Source organism: Microtus oregoni, unplaced genomic scaffold, assembly GCF_018167655.1.
Source record: "Microtus oregoni isolate MIOR12 unplaced genomic scaffold, Mior012 000005F_ref0000423, whole genome shotgun sequence".
Classification (NCBI taxonomy): Eukaryota; Metazoa; Chordata; class Mammalia; order Rodentia; family Cricetidae; genus Microtus; species Microtus oregoni.
Window position 1 is genome coordinate 32,918,184 of NW_024543064.1, and position 19,972 is coordinate 32,938,155.

The following is a 19,972-nucleotide window of genomic DNA, read 5'->3' on the forward strand; positions in this document are numbered from 1 at the left end:
TTCCAGGTCCTATACATGCTGAGGTCAGAACATGGGGGTTCCAGAAATCTTTTGCCCTGCCTTCATATATACTATACCAATTGGGGAGCAACAAATGGATGAGAAATAGGATAGAGAGACTAGCTTGAGGTTTTGAGATGCCTGCAGTGGCCCCAGAATGCATCTCTGGGTGACTGAAAGCAGAAGCCTAGTTGGCTTTAGCAGTGAGTGAGTCTGCCATCTCTAGCCACGGGGTAGGGGCAGGGCAGGGCTTCTGCACCGCTACCTTGTGAGTGTCACACTCACTAAACCGGGCAGACACAGACTTGCAGGGCCACCAGACAGGCCTCACACCGACACTCTAAGTGGTAAGCTGAAAAGACAGAAGACACGAACCCCTCTTCCCAGAGATGCCAGGCCCAGGAAGACTGAGGTGTGGAGGTCTAAGCCCTGGAAAGGGAGCTCTTCCTCCACCTGCTCTTCCATATCTGGTGGCTCCTTGTAAACAGAAAGGGAAAAAAAGCATCTTCACTTTTTAAATATTCTATACCAGGCACCTGCTGAGTGTCGGTCCCCTCGCTGGCCTCTGGAATAGGGCAGGGGATGAGGCACAGCCTGCCCTTGTGGAACCTACAGTCTCAGCTGAGGAAAACACGTACAGAGGAAGACTGCAGAAATAACTAACCCAGCCCAAGGCTTAGGTGTGACTTCCTGGAAAAAGACAGGGTCCTTAGCATGCAGGACAATTCACTCCAGGAACAGCAAGTCTGGGAATGTGGGATGAACATAAAATGACGTGTAAGAGAGTTTAGGTCAAGTTTGGTTTTATGTGCGCTAATGTCAAAGTCATAACCAATTGGTCAATCTCTCTCCATCCCCTCTCTCTCTATCTCTGTTTCTTCACACACACAAACACACACACACACACACACACACACACACAGTTTACAGGACTGATGGCCAATTGGGAAGAAAGAGCTGTATTGTATTTCTGGACCAGTGACTGAGGTCCTTGCCTGAGGTGAATGGGGACAGACCTGAGATGTGAGAAATGGGGGTTCTATTTATCTGGGAGACAACTAAGACCTGCTGTGGAGAAGGCTCTTGGCATAAGGGTCTGGAGCTCACAAGAGGTCCAAGGGCTGGAAGGAGGAAGGAGAAGGAGAAGCCTAGTTCAGAGTCCTGGAAATGAAGAAATACAGCAAAGTGATTGGAGAACCAGAAGCCATGAGGGACAATGGGAACCAGGAAAGCCAAGGGAAAGAGCTGTTTCCAGAAGTCAGCAAAAGCAGACCGAAAATTATACGTTTTTAAGTTGGGGGACTAAACAGTCAAAGTTCTGAAAAACAGAAAAATATATTTAAAGATGCATAAAAACTGCAACAGCTCTCCCACAGCACAACAAAATTACCCGTGGGTGAAAAACCACTGCCTGAGGAGTGTTCATTTTTGATCTATTTGTCATCTGGGCCAAATTGCCCAGATTCACGGGAGCCAGGCCTATTGCCTTATCATACACCAGGGGGCGCACTCGCACTGCTTGTGAATACAAGTCCAAGACAAAAGCAGGCTGGGAATTAGGTGTTACCCTGAACTTGATCCCTCAACTCAGATCCCTAAACCTAGCAGGTAACTGCCGAGATATCAGACTCTAGAAGCCTCAATTGTCCCCAAATCTTGTTTTTGTTTCTCATTTGATTCTAAACTCATAGGAGAATCAGGGAATCCCCACAAAGGTTCTTACCTGACCCTGGTAGTGGAGAACCTTTCATCTTCCCTTAATGGTGAAACCTCCTGGGGTGGAATTGGGCACAGAAAAGGGCTGGTGTGGCCTTGGATAACTTTCTAAATGTTTGTAGTAGAGCCTGGGCGTTGAGGAGCCTGAAAGCTCTGGTGCCAAGGCTGGCTCTTGTTTGGAGATTGCCGAGTCCCTATAAGGGCTGCTGGAAATATAAATCTTCAGGTAGGCTATTGGTTTAGTGCAGAGCAGTCCCCAGCACTGCTCACGCTGGATGTGGAGACATGGAGACGCGCGCGTATTTGACTTTGATATGGTGATGTGAAATTCAGGTGAGACTGTGTAGGTTTCGGCTGGGATGGCTGTAGGTAGACAAGGAGTCTGAAATTCAGCGCCAAGGTTTATGCTGGACCTAGGTCTTGAGACCAGTCATCAAATTATCCCTATTGGGATTAGTATAGAAATTAGAGTGTTTGTTGGTCAGCCCCTGGGTGGGGCCGATGTCAGGTCAGCGCGGTGGAAGAACAGTGTAGAGATAACGACTTGTGTGGCGCTTCCACAAAGCCAACCTTATCTTGCGTTGCACAATTGGATCAGGCTATTGTACTAAATGATCACGAAGGCGGGGAGGAGTATTGGGGTCAGTGTCTGTGTTAGGGTATTTTCTGTTTGTTTGCTTCTTTTCCTATTCTGGTGGCCTAATCCCAAGTTTGCTATTGAAATCAACAGTCCCAGGGTTGGAGATATGGCTCCGCAGTGAAGAGCACTTAATGGAGCAGAGGACTTGGGTCTGGTTCCCAGCATCCACATTGGGTTGCTCATATCCTCCTATAACTGTGGATGCAAGCGATCTGAAGCCCTCTCGGGCCTCTGCCAGCACCTGCGCATATGCAGAACGCGCGCGTGCGTAAGCACACACATACAAAATAAATAAATAAATAAATAATAAATAAATGTTTTCCCCAAAAATGAGAATTTCAGTCAGAAAATGTACAGACCTGGAATGAAAATAAACCAGTGACATTTTATTTAGGGACTCAGACTCAGGAAAGCATTGGGATACAGTGCGAGGGTGTGAGACATCTACCTTTGAGTTTACTAGGTTTACTTGGGGGAGTCCATTCAGACCAAGGGTTCGGGCCTCTGTCAACATCAAGCCATGGCCAGATAGAAGGGATGTAGCCATTTAAGGTTAGAATCTCTAATTGGGGTCAATACACTATATGGTCGCAGATAAAAATTATTACTTGCTCTGGTTGTTAGGCAAATTTGGGGGTCTGGACTCAACCTTTGGTTCAAAGGTTGTTCTGGGCTGAGTATCAGATTTACATCTGTATTGGGGGTAGGGGGATCCTAGAGAAGTATTAGGTTCATGTGAATATTTGGGAGGGTCTGGAGTTGGTGTCGGAGTTTGGGTTTATCCACGCTCATTTACTGAGGTTTAAGCTCAATCTTGGCGTTGCAGTCGGTTTAGACTTCGGGTTGGGCTGCAGCCTCTTTGGGCCTACAGCTTCACTCCTCTACAAGCGAGAGTGCACGAGGGGAGGGGCGGCGCCGGGGACGCGCACGGCAGGGGCAGGGACGCGGGCGCGGGCGGGCGGGCGCGCGCGGCTGGAGCTGGCGCGGGAGCGGCGGGAGCGGTGGCGGCGGCGGCGGCAGAGGCGGCGGCTCCGGCTCCGGCTCCGGCTTCGGCTTGGGCTCTGGCGGCTGTGGCGGTGGCGGGAGCGGGCGACCGCGGCAGCGGCGGACTGGAAGCGGCGGCCTCAGCGGCTCGAGGGGGGACATGCAGACCGACGGCCCCCGGAGAGGCGGTGAGTGACCCCCGAGCCCCATTCGGGCCCCTCGGTGCGCTGCCCTTCCGCGCCGTCCCCGCCCTAGCCCCGCGTCCGTGGAGCGGAGCCGGGGGCGGGCCCGGGGGCGCCGGGAGGCTGGGCCGCGCCCCCACCTGCCGCGCCCGCGATCGCGGCCGAACCCCCGCCGCACCTGAGCCGCAGCCCGCGCCCCCCGTGCAAAGTTTCCCCGCGCCGGTGGGTGCCCGGTCCCCCACCCGCCGCGGTCGCGCTCCGGGGGCGGCCTCCAGCCACCCCCGCCGGCCCCGGGCGGCTCCAGGCCGCCTCCCCGTCCCACGGCGCCCCCTCCCCGCCGGCGGAAGAGCCGCAGCCGACGCCGGGTCTCGCGGGCGACCGGGCGCACGTGCGGCCCCGGGATGCGCGGGGCGCGAGTTGGGAGCCCCCCCTCTTTCCCTGGTCTCCGTGCGGAGCGCGGGCTGGGGAGGGACCGGGCGGGCGGTCCCAACCCCCACCCCGAGCGGTGCCCCCGAGGCCCCTGAGCCACTCGTCCCGGGAGGACGGGTGCGCTCGGACCCGCTCCGAAAGTTCACTCAGTCGCCTCCCGACGTCCCGCCCGGTCCCGTCCGGTCCTGGCGTGCCCGGTCCCCAGTCTCTGCGCCCGCGTCTTCGTCTCGGCGCCTTTCTCAGTTTCCCTAGGTGTCTCTGTCTGCTTATGTCGCCCACTGCCTCCAGATCTCATTCCCTGCGGTCCCCGCGTGTCCAGCTGTGGGTCACTCTTCCCTCCCAGTCTCTGTGTCCTCTCCCCGAGTATTGACTTCTTCTCTCCGGGTCTCCCTGTCCTCTCGCCCCAGGTCTCCGTGTTCCCTCTCCGGGTCTCCGTGTTCCCTCTCCGGGTCTCTGTGTTCCTTGTCCCTGGGTCTCTGTGCCTCCATGTCTCTTAGCTCCTTCCTTAGGTGTCTCTCTGCTTGGTGTCTCTGTATCCCCTCTGTCAGGCCCCCTCCCCCACTTCTCTGGAATGCGGCCCCTCTGGTTCTTCTACCCCGGGAGGGGGAGGGGCTAGCCCTTCTCCCCATTTCACCCCCTCCCTCTGCAGGGCCCCTGACTTGGAGCCGGCGGGGTGGGAGCCCTACCTGTCCCTAGCTGTGGAATGGGAGGGAGGACCACCCTAAGAGCAGCCAGGCAGGGGCTGTGGGTGCTGGATGACCAAGGGTTGTTGAGGAAGGCTCCACTTCTGCTTCTGAAGGGACAAGAGTGGCATCCTGAGTGACCTGGTGCTGGCTCTGGCCTGAGAATACAGGGCAGTGTTCTGTGGTGGGATGACAGTTCCTGGGTGAAGGGCCCAGTGTGGGATCCTTTGGGAGGCCCCAGGAATCTGATAGGATCCAGAGGAGAGGTCTGACAGGAAATCTGAGCAAGTCTGTGTGGCTTCTTATTAACTCTTGCTTCAGGGAGTGTGAAAATCCCTGTTTTTACTGATTGTATAAATCTGCCTAGGGCTTCAACGACTCCTCAAGAACAACCCTTCATTCTCAGCCAGGGCTCAGGCCACACACCCCATAGCCCCCCCCTTCCCACCTCCATTCCCATTCTCAGCTCACCCTCCCTGCAAGGAGCTCCGGTGCAGAAACTTGCTGTGCTTGCACACTCACAGCACACCTGTGCACCTGCACACTCTGCCTCAGGCCTTCTTGTGCACATACTTCCCTTCCGTTCCAGTTCACTTTCTTCGTGGTTTTGTTTTCCTTGAGTTACAGTGTTCTTCTTCCCTTCCTTCAATGAGGACAGTCTTAATAGGATTCTTCCTTCCCTTCCTGCAGCTGCTGACCCCCCCCCCCCCATCCAGTCTCAAGTGTTTAGGGCTATGGAAGGAGTTCTTTTCCATAGTTCTGGGTGCTGGAGAAACAGTTTCCCGGGAGGTGGGGTGGGCTGCAGCAAGTGTAGACTGGCTGAAAACCCTTCCTTGTGAACTGTATGGACCTGCAGCAAGATAGCGTCCTTGTTGTTTCCTGCATTCTCTGCACTCCCTCCCGGCCACCTGTACCAGGAGTCAGTCTGAGGTCCTCCGTCAGGGAGGTAGTCCTCAGACCTTAACTGCTACAGCAAGGAGGCCTCTTGGGGGTCTCAGCTTTAGTTCCCTGGAGAGAGGGGCTGGTAGTCAAGGATAGGTGGGCCCCGGGGCTGCCGTGAGAGGCCGAGAGAACCGTGTGGCTGGCTCTGCAAGGCCGCAGTGGCAGTGGCTTCGTGGGAATGCAAAAGGGATTCAGTAACCTGCTATCGACTGCTGAAGGTGTGCCAGGCACAGGGCTAGGCACTTTTGGCTTGGCAGTCTGGCTTCCTGTGGGACGAACAGCTGTCCAGAAGAGGAAGCTCATCTCTTTGCAGCTGCTGAGGTGGGAGCCTTAGCCACATAGAGCAACTGCCGTTCCAAGCTGAGGTTAGAAGATTGGAGGAGTCCGGGGGCTGCGGGTTCAGGATGAGACGATTCACAGGGGGACTCCGAAGGGGCTCTCTGAAGTGGGCTTAGATAGGTCAGTAGGAGTTCGCCGGTTGAAAAAGAAAGGATGCCGCAGAGGAAGGAGAAGACTGAAACAGTATGAGCAGTTCTGGAAATAACGCAGCGGGAGGGCCCTTGCCTGGCACGCTTGAGGCCTGGACTCAGTTCCCAGCACTGCAAAATTAGTTAATTAAAAAATTTAAACAATCTGAGTAAAGGTTGAGATATGTTCATAGACAGCCACAGCAGCTCCCAGAGCCACGGATGTTCTGTGAGGTACCTGGGAGAGACACCCGTGGCTTAACGTTTGGGTGGAGGCTGTGGGTCATCCTACAGGTTTCTTCACTGAAAGATGGTTCAGGGCTATGGAAAATTCTGGGTGGAGACAGGATTCCGAACGAGGGTGCTGCTTGCAGAAAGTCAGGTGAGAGAAAGGTGGCCTGGAGAGGAGGGGCACATGGCCACCGAGAAAGCACCTTGGACACGACAGGGTGGTTTGTGGGATGTGGAGTGAGGAAGAGGAAGGACTTCACTGAAGTCCTGAACCAGGGACCTGGAGAGGAAAGGCCAGGCAAATGTTAAGCTGAGGCCCCATGTGTTGTCTGTGAGGCACTTGGGTTTTGGTGAAGGGGTTGAGTATGAGAGTCCTTTTTTTGTTTGTTTTTTGTTTTTCAAGACAGGGTTTCGCTGTAATTATAGAGCCTGTCCTGGAACTAGCTCTGTAGACCAGGCTGGCCTCAAACTCACAGAGATCCGCCCCCCCTGCCTCCTGAGAGCTGGGATTAAAGGTGTGCGCCACCACTGCCCGGCTTTAGTATGAAGTCTTACGCCAGAGGATACCAGGAATTACATGGGAGCTAGGAGCGATGCTTTCTCAGGGAAGACAGCTGTCCGCAGCAGCCAAGAGCTGACTTGGAGTATGAACTGGAGTTTTAGTTGACCTTGAACAATTTGCTAACCATCTCTGGACCCCATTTCTCAAACGGGTGTGATAAAACGCACGCCTCATAGGGTTGTTGGGGGGATCAAAGACAAACATGAAGCGTTCGGGACAGGGCCTCACATCTTGTATCGTCCCTCAGCCCCTCAGTGGTAGCCGTTGTTTTCACGTCATCAATAAAAGTGATAAAATGCGCTCCTCTGTCAGAATCCCCGAGTCACAGAGCTGTCTTTGGGAACACACAGTGTCCAGGCAGAGGCACCTGCCTGCCGTAGCTGCTGCTCTGAGCTGGGGGCCCTTACGAATGGGATGCTCAACCAGGCGGGAGCAGCTACCTTGTCCCCCAGCCTCATCTTCACTGATGGAGCTGTGTGTTGCCCCCATGTATTTGACCTTCAGGGTACGGGCAGGTGTGAGAAGGCTGAGGTAGGGCCTTGGAGAGCTCTTGAGGTGAACAGAAGGGGATTCTGAGAAGGGGCAGCCTCTGCGGTTTAGTACCCCACTTCCTCCCAGGATTATTTGTTCTGCTTTTGCCTCCAAGGTCCAGATGCACCAAGTCTCGGTGCCCTGGGCCTCTGGGTCTAAGAACTCCGACGTTCTTTCCTTGGCTGTGTATAATCTGCCGCTTCTGGAGACTTTTTGTGGTGCAGCCCCAGGGCTGCCTGGAGGTTGCTTCAATCTATGCCTGTGCCCTGAGTTTCTGCTTGCTCTTCCTGGTCCCACTGGTGGGCCGGGCTTCAGCCTGGCAGGTGACGCAGAGCCCTACTGGGGCCGGCCAGCCAGGTTGGTGCAAAGGCCTTCTACGTGATCTTGGTCATGGCTGTTACCTAAGCCTGGTCTGAGCCCTCTGTGGGGGTTGTACCCGGTGTGAATTCTCCCTGAAATCCTATCCAGTTAGGCCCTGACTGAGCAGCTGCCAAGTCTACCTTCCAGACATCAATGCCAGTTTATTTTCCGGGTAGCTGGCCAGCCTGACTGTTGTAGGTTTTGGCCCCTGTGGGTCTGGAGTGGTTCTGGGGGCTGCTGCTGTTGGATCTGGAGGTGACTTGATAGTCCGTGTTGGGGCTCTTTGATCCAGAGTACTGTTCTAGAATACTACCTTGGACTGCTCTGTGTTCCTTGGGGGGGCGGGGGTCTTAGCCTTGGGATGCTGTGTTTCTGAGACCTGCTTCATGGCCATTCTGGGCCTTTCTTCAGATATGGATTCTACTTTAGGTAGGGTGTCCCAGTCATCTGCAGGAGGCCCAGTGCTGCTGGTATGGTCTTGGGTGTGATACCATTGCTTTGAACACTACCCCTCTGCCTGGGTTCCTGAGCAACGGTGGTGGAGCTAACAGCCCATGTCAAGCATTGTGAGACTGGGTGTGCAACTCGAGACAAACGGGCCTTTGAGTTTGCAACACGGAAGCCGGTTTCTCTGGCCAGACCCGCTTGGCAGCCTGCTGCAGAAGCAGCGGCCACTGGGAATGCTGTGGAGAAATGCAGTGGGTAGGAGCCCATACTGGCTGGCATCCTGAGGCCCAGGGCTTTCGGTTCTGATCTGGCCGGGGGTGGGTGGGTCTAATGAGGCCTTGGGTGAGTCAGTGGCTTTTTCCAAAGGTGATTAGTCTAAAGTAAGGACAAAGGGTTAGAAAGATAGCTGGGCAGTTAAGAGCACTTGTTGGCTGCTCTTGTAGATGTCCTAGGTTTGGTTCCTAGCACCCACATGGTGGCTCACAACCATCTGTAGCTCCAGTTCCGGGAGTCTGATGCCCTCTGAATTTGAGCACCATACTTACACATAATTGGTACGCATACATACATACATACATACATACATACACATTGAGTAAACCGTAAACCAGTTAAAGTGAGGATAATTCCCTGGTGTGGAAGTTACTCTGTGGATGGTAGTGAGCATTGGGCCTGGGTCAGTGAGGATGTTCCCAGCTCCCCTACAGTTTTCTGCTCAGGGATGAGCCACGGTGGGAGGACGGTGGGATGAACGCTGCCGTGAGTGTGGGGTGAGGCCCAGAAGGAGCACGAAGTGGGCTGCAGCATGCTTCAAGTGGGCACTAGCAGAGTAGCTGAGCTAGTGATGAGGTGATGTGGGCGTGACTAAACCCTGCCCCCTCACCTAGGACCATGCACATGCTGGTGAGAGCTCTGTAATGGTTTTAGAAGGAAGGGGCAGGGCTCTGGCGCTGTGTGTGCCCGCGGAGGAGGCATCCAGGGGCACACCTTCATTTAAAAAAAATTACAGAGAAGCAGAAAGTCAAAAATAAATACTGCTCCTGAAGTTTCTTTGAAGGCTGGTGTGTGCGCTGGGAGTGCCCTGGCTGGGCTGCTTCCTGGGAACTCGTGTTCTCACCATGTGTGGACTAAGCACCTACTATGTGCTGGGTTCCTGCTAGGTGACCCAGGCAGGTGTGCCTGTGTGTTTACTTAGCTTTAGTGACTCGGAGTCATGTAAGTAAATAAATATGTTTGTGATCATTGATTTGAGGCAAAGTCCAGGCGTGCAGTTGGCAGTGTCACGGTAAACTTACTTGAGAAACGCTGTTGGATCTGAAATCTGAGTGGTTACCAGTCAGAAGCAAATAGGTAACCCATTTTAGGCAGTAGCACGCATCATGGGCAAGGCCGAGACACAGGAGAAAGGAGGGCACACTTGAAGATCGGAAGAGAATGCCCTATGGCTGGCTAGTGAGGGAGAACCTGGCAGGTGGGATCCAGGGTGGGTGACTGCTCTAGTCCAGGGTGGCTGTGGAATCCAGAACCAGGTTCTGTGGCCGTGGGAACCTGGCCTGTGTTGCTCATGGGCATAGGGAAGTAGACAGATGAGCAGGCACATAGTAGGTGCTTAGGGAGCATCAAGCAAGCGCAGTGCAGTAAGCAGATGGCTACTTTACTAAATGGGGATCATCCTACACTGGCAGATCCCTAACCTGTTTTTCGTTTCCCTGCATAAACAGTGAGTTTTGAAAGTCTGTCTCTGTCAATTTCTATTTTGCTTTGATAAAATTCTTGATGTTTTTCTTATCTTTTCCTCTCTGTCCAGGAAGGAGCGGAGGCCCTGGTGCCCTGCCCTCGGTGCTGATTGCCCAGCAAGAGTGACTGATATAAGCGAGCAAAGACCCGGTGAGTGTACTCCAATGTGTGGCCAGGTGCATGGTTGCAGGGGTGGGGGTGGGGGCCTGTGGACCAGGCTAAATGGTTTGGATTTTGACGTGAGACTTTATCTAAGTCGTGGAGGAGATATTCAACATATATGTGGTTGAGCGATGATAGAGGCCTAGACCAGGAAAGCAGTGATACGAGGACGAGCAGGGATTGAAGTGCTATTTAAGGAGCTGGAGTAGACCGACCGTCGTGAAGAACTGAGTGTGGAACACGAGGGAGCGAAGATGTCTGCCTAGCGTTGAGGACGGAGGTGGGTGAATGAGAAGCAACTTATCAGCTTCTGTAGGCATGACATTGACTTCTGAATGGCACCAGGGTCTGTCTGCTTCTACATTCGCCATGTGTCTGTAGGGAAAAAAAGACACCTGTCACCTGAAGAATATGTAGAAGGAGCGGGGTCCTCGGAGCAGTGGGCTGAGGTTGTAGAGAACAAGGCCAGAGAGGGAGTTAGGTGTCTACGTGGTGGGCTGGGATGAGAGACTGAAGGCTGTGGACTTCCTCCTAAGGGTGCTTCAGAAGCTCAAGCTGACAGTCCCTTCATTCATCCAGTTGTCCCTTCATTCATGGGACACTGACTAGTGCCTCCCATGAGCTAGAACAGCAGACAGCACACGCAATGGGCATGAGTAGGTTTTCATTTAAAAATAGGATTATTTATTTCTATGTTATATATATGAGTGTTTGCCTGCATGTATGTATATACACTACGTGTGTGCCTGGCACTTGTGGAGGCAGAAGAGGGGGTTGGATCTCATACAGATTGTTCTGAGCCCCCATGTGTGTTTTTGGGAACTGAACCTGGGTCCACAGCAAGAGTAGTAAGCATTCTTAACTGCCGAGCCATGTCTTCTAGCCCCTAGATTTGTACTTTTGTGGGCTTGTGTGCAGGATGGATTAGAAAGAATCAAAGGCAGGAAGCCCGTGGAGGGGTGAGAGGTATTTGGGGTGGAAGAGGGGGAAATTCAAACTTCTGACAAGTTGGATGTTTGGAATAAGGAGCAGGCCTTCAAGGGTTTGCTGACCTGGGTGACAGGTTGTCCCTGAGCTTGGTGGGCCTTTCTCTGTAAGCTTCTTGAAGGTAGGACCCATGCTTTACAGCCATCACCCTGAACAACGAACAGTTCTAGATAGATGGTTAAACAAAGAGGCCATGACAAAGATTGATCTGGAGCCAGGGAGGTGGCTCAGCAGGTAAATGTGCTTCCTGACAGCCTGAGTTCGATTCCGAGAATCCAGTGGTAAAAGTGGAAGCAGAGAATTGACTCCAGAGTTGTCCTCTGACCTTCATGTAACCACACATACAATCAAATAAATAAAAACTTAGAAAAGAGAAATGGGTCTGACCTAGATGGAGAGGAATGGGGATGCTGTGAGTAGTCACACTAGATGGGGATGCTGTGAGTAGTCACACTTGGTGATGTCCGGGATGCTGTGAATAGTCACACTGGGTGATGTCCGGGATGCTGTGAATAGTCACACTGGGTGATGTCCGGGATGCTGTGAATAGTCACACTGGGTAAGATGGGGATGCTGTGAATAGTCACACTGGGTGAGATGGGGATGCTGTGAGTAGTTACACTGGGTGAGATGGGCTTATGCAAAGGGACATAGGGGAGAACTCCTTAGGCTGGGAAGGTCAGGCGGGGAGAACATGTATAAGGATACTATGTGTCCTCCTGTCCGTACTCAGGTGAGAGTCTGATCTGCCTAAAAGCCCAGTCTTGCCAGAAGAGTCCCTAAAACAGGAGCCCTTTGGCAAGAGCACGTGCAAATGACACGTCTAGAGAGTGGAGATGGGGTGTGTACAGGACCCCCTGTTTCCGGAGGCTGAACTAATCTGGCAGGGGGGTGGGGATTCTGAGGACCAAGAAGGTACTGACAGAAGTGTCAGGGACAGCCTTTGGTTGGAGGTGTGAACGATTCCAAGGGGGCTTGGGTTCTGGGGCTGGGGCTAGGTCAGGCTGTAGGCTGTGTAGCTGACCACCTGTGCCAGGGTTTCTCAGTCTTGGTACTGTAAACTTTGTGGACGGGTGATCCTTTTCTCGTGGGGATGGCCTGATGTTGTAGGATGTCTCACAGTATGGCAGGTTTCTTCCCATTAGAGCTAGTAACGCTTACCTCCATCCCCAATCCTAATGTCTCCAGACATTACCTCATGTCCTGTGGCAGGGCAGGGTCACCCGGGATTGAGAACCACTAGTTTGTGTCACCTCTTGTGATTTCACTCAACTATACAACCTGGAAACCTAGGGAGAGTCTTGGGGAAAGATTTACATCAGTGGATCACTTGAACCCGGTTCTGAAGCCGAGTGAGTATCTAGGGCAAGAGAAAGGCATCTTTCACAGTAGAGACAATACTGGGTATAGAGGCCCCAAGGCAACAAAGTTGGTGAACATTAATCTTAGGGGTCCCTCCTCATACCCCCTGGGGAAAGACCTAAAGACTTAGAGTTGTGGCCGTAGAAGGAACCTAAGTTGGCCCTTTTTGATTTTTGTTTTGTTTCTGTTTCTTAAAACTAGGCCCTTGTTAGGTCCTTGGCTGTCACTCCCAGGAATTTTGACACCCCTGGTTTTCCCTTTGACTCCTCAGAGAGTCAAACACTGAGAGCTATAAATGGGACCTCAGCATAGCTAAAGGATCCCCAGTACTTGAGTGGGAGGGAGTGTTGTTCCTGGCTGTTCACCGAGACTCTGGCCTCCTGGCTAGAGGAGGTAGGGCAGTCTCAGGCTCCTCCCTGCCAGCCAGCTCTTCTGGGCTGGGGTCAAGGCTGAGGCTCTGATTTATTCCTGTCATAATCCGGTGGTTGGTTTGGTGAAAGTTGGAAACACGTTGGTTTTCCCTTCCCAAGTGTGACAAGGCCTATTTCCGCCTCCGCAGCCACTGCTGCAGTACCACACGGTAAACTGTCCAGGACTTGACAAAAGGGCCCAGTGGCAGCTAACCGAGCTGCCACCACAGGTTGGAAGATGAACAGCTCTTGGCTCTCCCTGCCCAGCATGCATCTTGTTGCTTAAGTCTTGGCTGAGCACACCCTGGAACCCTGGATGCCCCTTCTTCTGCCCTGTCCATATTTGGTCTCTGATCTCCTGGGAGCCAGGGTCCTGGCCTGAAGAGGAGCAGTGGGGAAGGCTAGAGGAACAGGTGGTATTTGGAGTCTAATTAATATCTGTGAATAATAACTCATGCCCACGGGAAACAAATCAATCTGTGTTTGCATATTCATGAGGGGGTCTTGAGAATGATCCCAGCTGTTTTCCATCCGGGAACCCCTCGGCCCTGGCATCACATGGTCTCTTGGGGGCCCTCTTTGGCCCTGGCAGGGATGGTTAGGGTGGACCTCATGGAAATGACACACATTTTCCATGACACACATACATGAGTCCTGTGGCTTGATGTTGTGCCTGCTGATCCCTTTCTCCTCAGAGCAGCGATTCCCAGGCTCTTTGGTTTCACACACAGTTCAGCTTCCAAAAGTGCTTAGGGCCAGACAGGGGGTTAGCAGTTTTTTATTTTGCCAAGTAAGGACATTATAAAAAAAAACAACTTCTATCTGCTGTCCCCATCACTTCATACAAGAAAGGACATTTTAGCACCAAGGACAAAATTTGAGAATAAAGGACATTTCTTCCTAAGAAAGGGCAGTTGGCAGCTTTTCAGTGGGTAGCGAAGAAAAAAGATATATCAAAGCCATTCTGAATGTAGAAAAATTACACTCAATTATATCCTATAATATCATATGCCACGTAATTGTTTTCCTGCCCAAGTGTGTCAGCTTGGTAGAACTGATGGCCTGCAGTACAATTCAGAGATGAGCTTGAGTTCCCAACTATTTGGGCTTTGGTTTTCTCTGAACTGAACAAGACCCAGACTCACCCATCCGTGCTGGTGGAGTGCGTATCTGTTCTAAGAGCTGCCGTATCGGATGGGTGCACAAGGTCCATGGCCGTCCAGCAAGGCAAACTTGATCTGCAGGGGACCTGAAGACCAGGGTGTGGGCAGAAGCAACATCTAGACTCAAGCCCAGGCTTGGGACTTCTAATGAGGGAGGAGGCCCTGGAGCTGGGAGCAGCCTGACTGCCCGACAGCAGGGGCAGGCGCTGTGCCCAGAGACCAGGGGTGGGAGCAACTTGCTCACACCAGGAGCTGCTGAGAGGGAGAGGCCAGGTTTGGAAGACTGGTTGCCAGAGCGGTTCCCTGAGATTCTGCCCATGTTTTGTGTATGTCCCTGGGGTCTCCTGGTGTTTCTAGTTGCCTTTGTCCCTGTGTCTAGGGTTCACTGGAGCAGCTCTCTTGGGAGGGAATGCCTATATTTTCAACTTAAAAAGAAACAGTTTTAACATTTTTCTGTGTATGAGTGTTTTGCCCGCTCGTATGTCTGTAAACTGTGTGTGTGTCTGGTGCCCACAGAGGCCAGAGGAAGGCATTGGATCCTCTGGATCGGAAGTTACAGTCATGAGCTGCCATATGGGTGCTGGGAATCCAATGTAGGTCCTCTGGCAGCCAGTGCCCTGAACTCAGCCATCTCTCCAGACCCCTATTTTCAGTACTTCTGACTTCTTCCTACTCTGTGGATCTGAACAAAGTCATTGAACATTCTGCTTACATAGACGGGAGTCTTGGTCCCCAAGTAAGGTCCACTGGTTTTTACTACACTGGGGATTAGGTTCAGAGGCCAGAATTTCACTTGTGGGAATGAGACATTGGCGGCTTTATTGAGTGGAGCTTTGTTCCCCTTTATTTACTAGTGACACCCCTCCCCGTCAGTGACAGAGTTACACCTCTATGGCAGTGTGCTGGGGAGTTACATCCCTGTAATGCCCTTATCAGGCAGCTCTCCCCACAGATGTCTGTACCCTCTGTGTATACCCACGTGATGTCTGGACCAGACACTGTTTCCATGTCTGCACCTGGGAGTTACCGTGCTGTGATTGCTATACCACAGCTACGGGGATTAAAGCTCTCTAATTGTACTGGGGAGTTCTGCCCCACGGTGACTGTGCTGTGCATTTTTGTACCTTGTAACATCTATCCTGTTTCATCCCTCTGTGTCCATACCTGAGAGATGTGCCCCATGGTACTTGTACTGAAGATTATGTCCATATGGTGTCTACATGGGGGGGGGGGGGGAGAGGAGGATGTGCCTGGAATGGTGGAGCACGGACGTTAAACTCTCTGACTTTGTGATGTCTCACCCACGAGACCTGCCTAGGCCACTCTGCCTGACCTGTGGGGTGACACACCTCTGAACTGTACCCTGGGTATATGTACCAGAGCTAGAGTCCTGTCTGAGAACCATGTCCCCATGCTAACCTGGTCAGGCAGTTCACCACCTGTTGTCTTGATAGCCACACTAAGATAACCATGGTGCCGTGACGAACAAGTCCAGATAGGACCCCCATCCTGACATGGGCCCGTTGTGAACTGTACCTCCTCAGCCCTGAGATCAGCAGAACCCACAGCCTGGAATAAGTAGTGCTGGACACCACACCATGTCCTTTTAGCTTTATTGCGCTTGCTGCTTCATTCTCACTGTTCCCAGGACAGGGAACCTCTCCCCTTCCCTGTGTCTTAGCCCCTGCCTCACTTTGCAGTGCCACCTGCTTTTTCCACCTTTGCTCACCTGCTGCTCGTTCGCCTCATGATCTTTGTCCTAAGTTCAGATAAGGGTTCAAGTTCCAGGAAGGAGCAGAACTGTGTATGGACTCCATCCCTTCAGTTCATCTGTCCTCTCAACGTGAAAATTCTCTTAGCACTATGGGGCCCAAGAGTGTGTCCACTGTCCCTCCCCCATTATACCCTGTTATGTTTTCAGAGCATGGGTGAAGGCCTGGCCATGTGCCAGGGCCTTCTATGTGGCACTGTGAACACTGCTGCGTGTTACCTGAAGTCCCCAGGCAAGGAACATGGGAAAGAGACCTTTAGAGGCTCGCCCCCAGGACTGATGTGTCTGCAGTAGACAGTGTGGCCACTGAGTGGCTTCAACAGCTAGCTGCAGAGTGGGAAAGATCTGTAGCCAGGAGAGCAGGCAGGGTCTTGAAGGCTTCAGCTAGCCCCAAACACAGCCATCCCCCTTCTGCTTTGGATACCTGGAACAAGGGAAGAGGGAGGAAGTGTGGATATTGAATCTTAGAGTCTAGCATTCCAATTCTCAGTCACTGAGGCCTCCTCATAGTTTGTCTTTGGGGTAGGAAAGTGCCATGGGAATTGGGTAGGTTGAGGGTGGCCAGGCAGGGCAACCATAACTTGTAGAGAGCAGTCCTGGCGAGCCCTGACGGGTTGTGGCTTTGGCTGCGAGCCTCTGACAACGTGGAACCAACTGCTGCTGAGTCTGTATTCTGGGGCCTGTGCTGTGTGTGTTGGGCTCTGGCCCCAGAGCATCAGGATACCCCAGGGACTGTGTAAATCTGCCCGGCTGCTTACAGTTCACATCTCGGTCTTTGGGTCCCAATCTGTGTGTATCTTTGACTCCATTTCCCTGTGCCCATCCCCTTAATGGTGTGAGTTGGGAACTCAGTATCTGGAATGGACCAGCCCTGTGCTAGTTTCTAACTAGCTATATGTTCCTTTTTCTGGGGGTTAGAGAATGCCCTGACATCCTCTGTACTCTTTCTATAGGGTGGGTTGCCCCTCAGCACTGGGGAAGGAACTTGGCTGACAATTGCACAGTCCAGGCTGAGACTGTTGCAGTTAGCTCTGAATGGCTGGTGAGGATGAGTGGGGGCCAAGAGGCAGCCTGGGTAGGAGGGGGACTCAAGTGGATACCAGCTAATTGGCTCTGCCCTTCTCTCCCTTACAGGTGGATTGTCTTGGGCTGTGGCTGGCTGTGGAGTTAGAGCCCTGGAAGGCCTCAGAGCCAGCCCCAGGGAGGATGATGGTGCCCCTTGTGCCTGCTGCACTCGTGATGCTTGGTTTGATGGCAGGTGCTCATGGCGACAGTAAGTCTGACTCCTCATCATACAGACAGGCCGGGGTGAAAAGCGGCGTACCTTCTAGCAGGTCTCTAGAATGGAATACAGGACTGGGCCCTAGAACAGAGAAACAGGGTGACCAGATAGCTACCCCTCTAGTCCTTCTGTCCTAGAGACCCCCATTCGGAAAGCCCCCTTCTAAGGGGTACCTGCTCCTTCTGTTGCCTCTGAACATCCTGTGGAGCACCTGGGTATCCCCTAGGCTCTGCAGAACCGGGAATGTCTAAGTGTTTTATGGAATTGGGGAGCCGTGTCTTGGATTGTGTGAATTGTGTAGACATGTGCTCTGTCCACATTGCAGATCTCTGTAGAAGGCCCCATGTAGAAGGAAGCATGAATAGCACACCAGATGTGTCCCCAGGTCCAGGGAAGGCTCAGAGCTGAGTTATCTAGATCCTTCCCTTTTCCTAGGGACCTTCAAGGCAAAGGGCACCCTTCCCTGAGCCAGGCCCGCAGTCCCTGGAAAATGGGGAAGATTGCTACTGGGCTTGCAGGAAGGAGACAGAGATGGGAAAGGAAAATAAGTGTTTGTGTGTTGGGGGACAATTTGTCCCCTACCCAAGTCCAACTCTGAACTTTGGTCTCTTCCCTGCTGCTGCCCTTCCCCCTGCCTGGCACTATAAGACTGGCCATAGCCCGCCCTGTCACCATGGTTACCACTGCTTGGTTACTGGTGGGAGGCGGAGCACAGGACAGGCTTAGCCAATCTGCAGGCTGGGGGGAGGGGCAAGGTTTTAGCTGAGGTCCTTGGGGGGAAGGGGCTATTCCCAGCCTGTCCTGAACCCAGAGGCAGCCCAGGGCCAACCTGAGGGGTCAGGCCCCAGGGCAGCAGGCCATACGGATCCCTCTATCTCCTCCAGGTCTCTAGACAAGAGCCTCGTCCACCAAAGCGCTCTCTCTTAATGGCTCATTAATAATTCAGGAGCCAGTCATAGAAGGGGTGGCCCTGGAGCACCCCTCCCTTTGTCCTCAGAGGCTGGGCCCTGGGTAGGGTAGAATGGGAGGGAGAGTTCCCACTCACTGGAGAGTAGCCAAGGTGGTTCAGGGTTGGGGGCCTAGAGGACAAGTTAGGTGGAGAACTTTAGAAAAGGGAATGGGGGTGATCCTCAGCCTGGCTGGGGCTGAGGGCGAGGACATGGAGCTACAGGGACAGGCAGAAGTGACACGCTAGGTTGGTGAGAAAGTGAGCACTGGCCTGGGGTCGTCAGTGGCCCTTGGACATTGAAGGACTGTTCACCCTTCCCGCAGTCCTCAGACAGTCTCAGGGCACTGAGTTGAGAAAATGTGGCCTGAGAGAATAGCAGCCTTCCTCCTGCCTCTGACCCAGCACGCCCCAGCCTGCAGCCCTCGGCCCCACCCTCCTGTCTGCCTCCAGTTTTCTCTCTCTAACTGGCATTACCACCCACCTGGTCACCAAGTCAGGAACCTGGGCCTCCTCCCAACTCCCTCCCTTTTATCGTACATGTAATCCATCTCCAAGTTCTGTGGCCTCCACCTTCTGAGTGTCTTTGGAATGCATCCACTTTGCTCTCCCCAGCACCTTCTGCCAAGCCTCCTTTAGCTTCTGCCTGAGCTTTAGCATGCTCAGCCTTCTGCTGGTTCCCTGCCTCCAGTCCATTCCTTCTACCCTGTCCTGTATTCCACGGTGAGGCTCAGGTTGCATTAAGATACTCAGTTTAAACTCCCCTCTAGCCCTTCCTTTTCCCACTGCCTTTGGGGTCAGGGTTAGTATCTTGCTGTCTGCTAACTTACCCTTCACTGCCTCTCCACCCACAACTGACCGTGCTCTGTCCTCTCAGCGTACACCGCTCTCTGTGTCCAGGTTCTTCGTTCTTCCTATTTCCTCTGCTTGAAACACTCGTTCACTGTCAGGCATGGTGACACGGGCCTGTAATCCTGGTATTTGAGGAGTGGAGGCAGGAGAATTAGGAGTTCTAGATTATCTTGGCTACCCGGTAAACTGAAGACAAGCCTGGGCTACTTGACACTCTGTCTCCAGAAACAAACAAAGGCGTGGGGGCGAGGCATTTTCTAGGCTCTTTCTCCGATCAGATCTGACTCAGCTGACAGTTTCCTAGAGCAGAGTGGGTCACGCTCTGGTCTCTGCACTCCTCATAGTGTGCTATGGTGGCATTTTGCCCTAGGTCTGTCTGCCCTGGCAGGCTGGGAGTCTTGGGAGTTTAGACATTTCAGGGTCTGGAGGGGGTGGGGAATAAGAAAAAAGGGTTGGAACAGGCCTGACCTCTGTAGGACTTGGGGAGGAGTGAGGTGGAGCTGCCTTAGGGGCAGATTTCCAGGAACCTTCCTGCTGGTTCCTTAGTAATTCAGTTACAGAGACCAAGCAGGTGCTTGGAGGTGGGAACCAGGTGAAGAAGCCTCTGCCAAGGGTGGACCTCCAGGTGCTGTGCCAGGCCAAGGGCCGTGGGCCAGACATCAGCTAGGAGCCATGGTGAGTCAGCCTCGGGTCAGAGTCTGCTCTCCCAGCCTGCCGTTAAGTGACACTTTTGAATCTCTCCCCACCATGGCCAGGCCTGAATTGAACTTCCAAAACTTCTCACTAGGGCCAAGCAGCCAGACACGGACAGGGCTGCTGCAGAAGGCAGGGCGGCTGCCCCCAGAGAATTGACGACCAGAGCAGTGAAGCGCAGAGCAGACAAATGTGTTTCTATAGGCCTCTTAACGAGACAAATGAATGGGGGCCCTGGCCTCAGAGGGGCGTGGAGAGAAGCAGGGTAGAGAAGCAGCTGCCAAGAGTTAGCCTGGAGGCCTAGCGTCATTGCCTGGTCAGCTCCAGTGGAAATCTGGGTACTAAGGCATGCTTGTTTACATGGATGCTCACTTCTGAAACCTCACCCAGTGTCTCCCTAGGGTTTTGTGTCTTCTTGATGGGGGGAGGATGT

The 19,972-nt window shown here is 53.2% G+C and overlaps 1 protein-coding gene across 9 annotated transcripts in view; it reads left to right on the forward strand.

The window, feature by feature from the left end:
- Window positions 1–3,354: 3,354 nt before the first annotated feature.
- The window catches only part of Ptprf (protein tyrosine phosphatase receptor type F), an 82,520-nt gene continuing 65,902 nt past the window's right edge, over window positions 3,355–19,972 (forward strand). For all 9 annotated transcript variants that reach the window (XM_041653055.1, XM_041653058.1, XM_041653062.1 and 6 more), the window contains exons 1-3: window positions 3,355–3,528; window positions 9,982–10,061; window positions 16,901–17,039. In XM_041653055.1, the coding sequence (XP_041508989.1) occupies window positions 16,973–17,039 (67 nt within the window). In that variant the 5' untranslated portion in view covers window positions 3,355–3,528; window positions 9,982–10,061; window positions 16,901–16,972. The remainder of the gene's footprint in view (window positions 3,529–9,981; window positions 10,062–16,900; window positions 17,040–19,972) is intronic.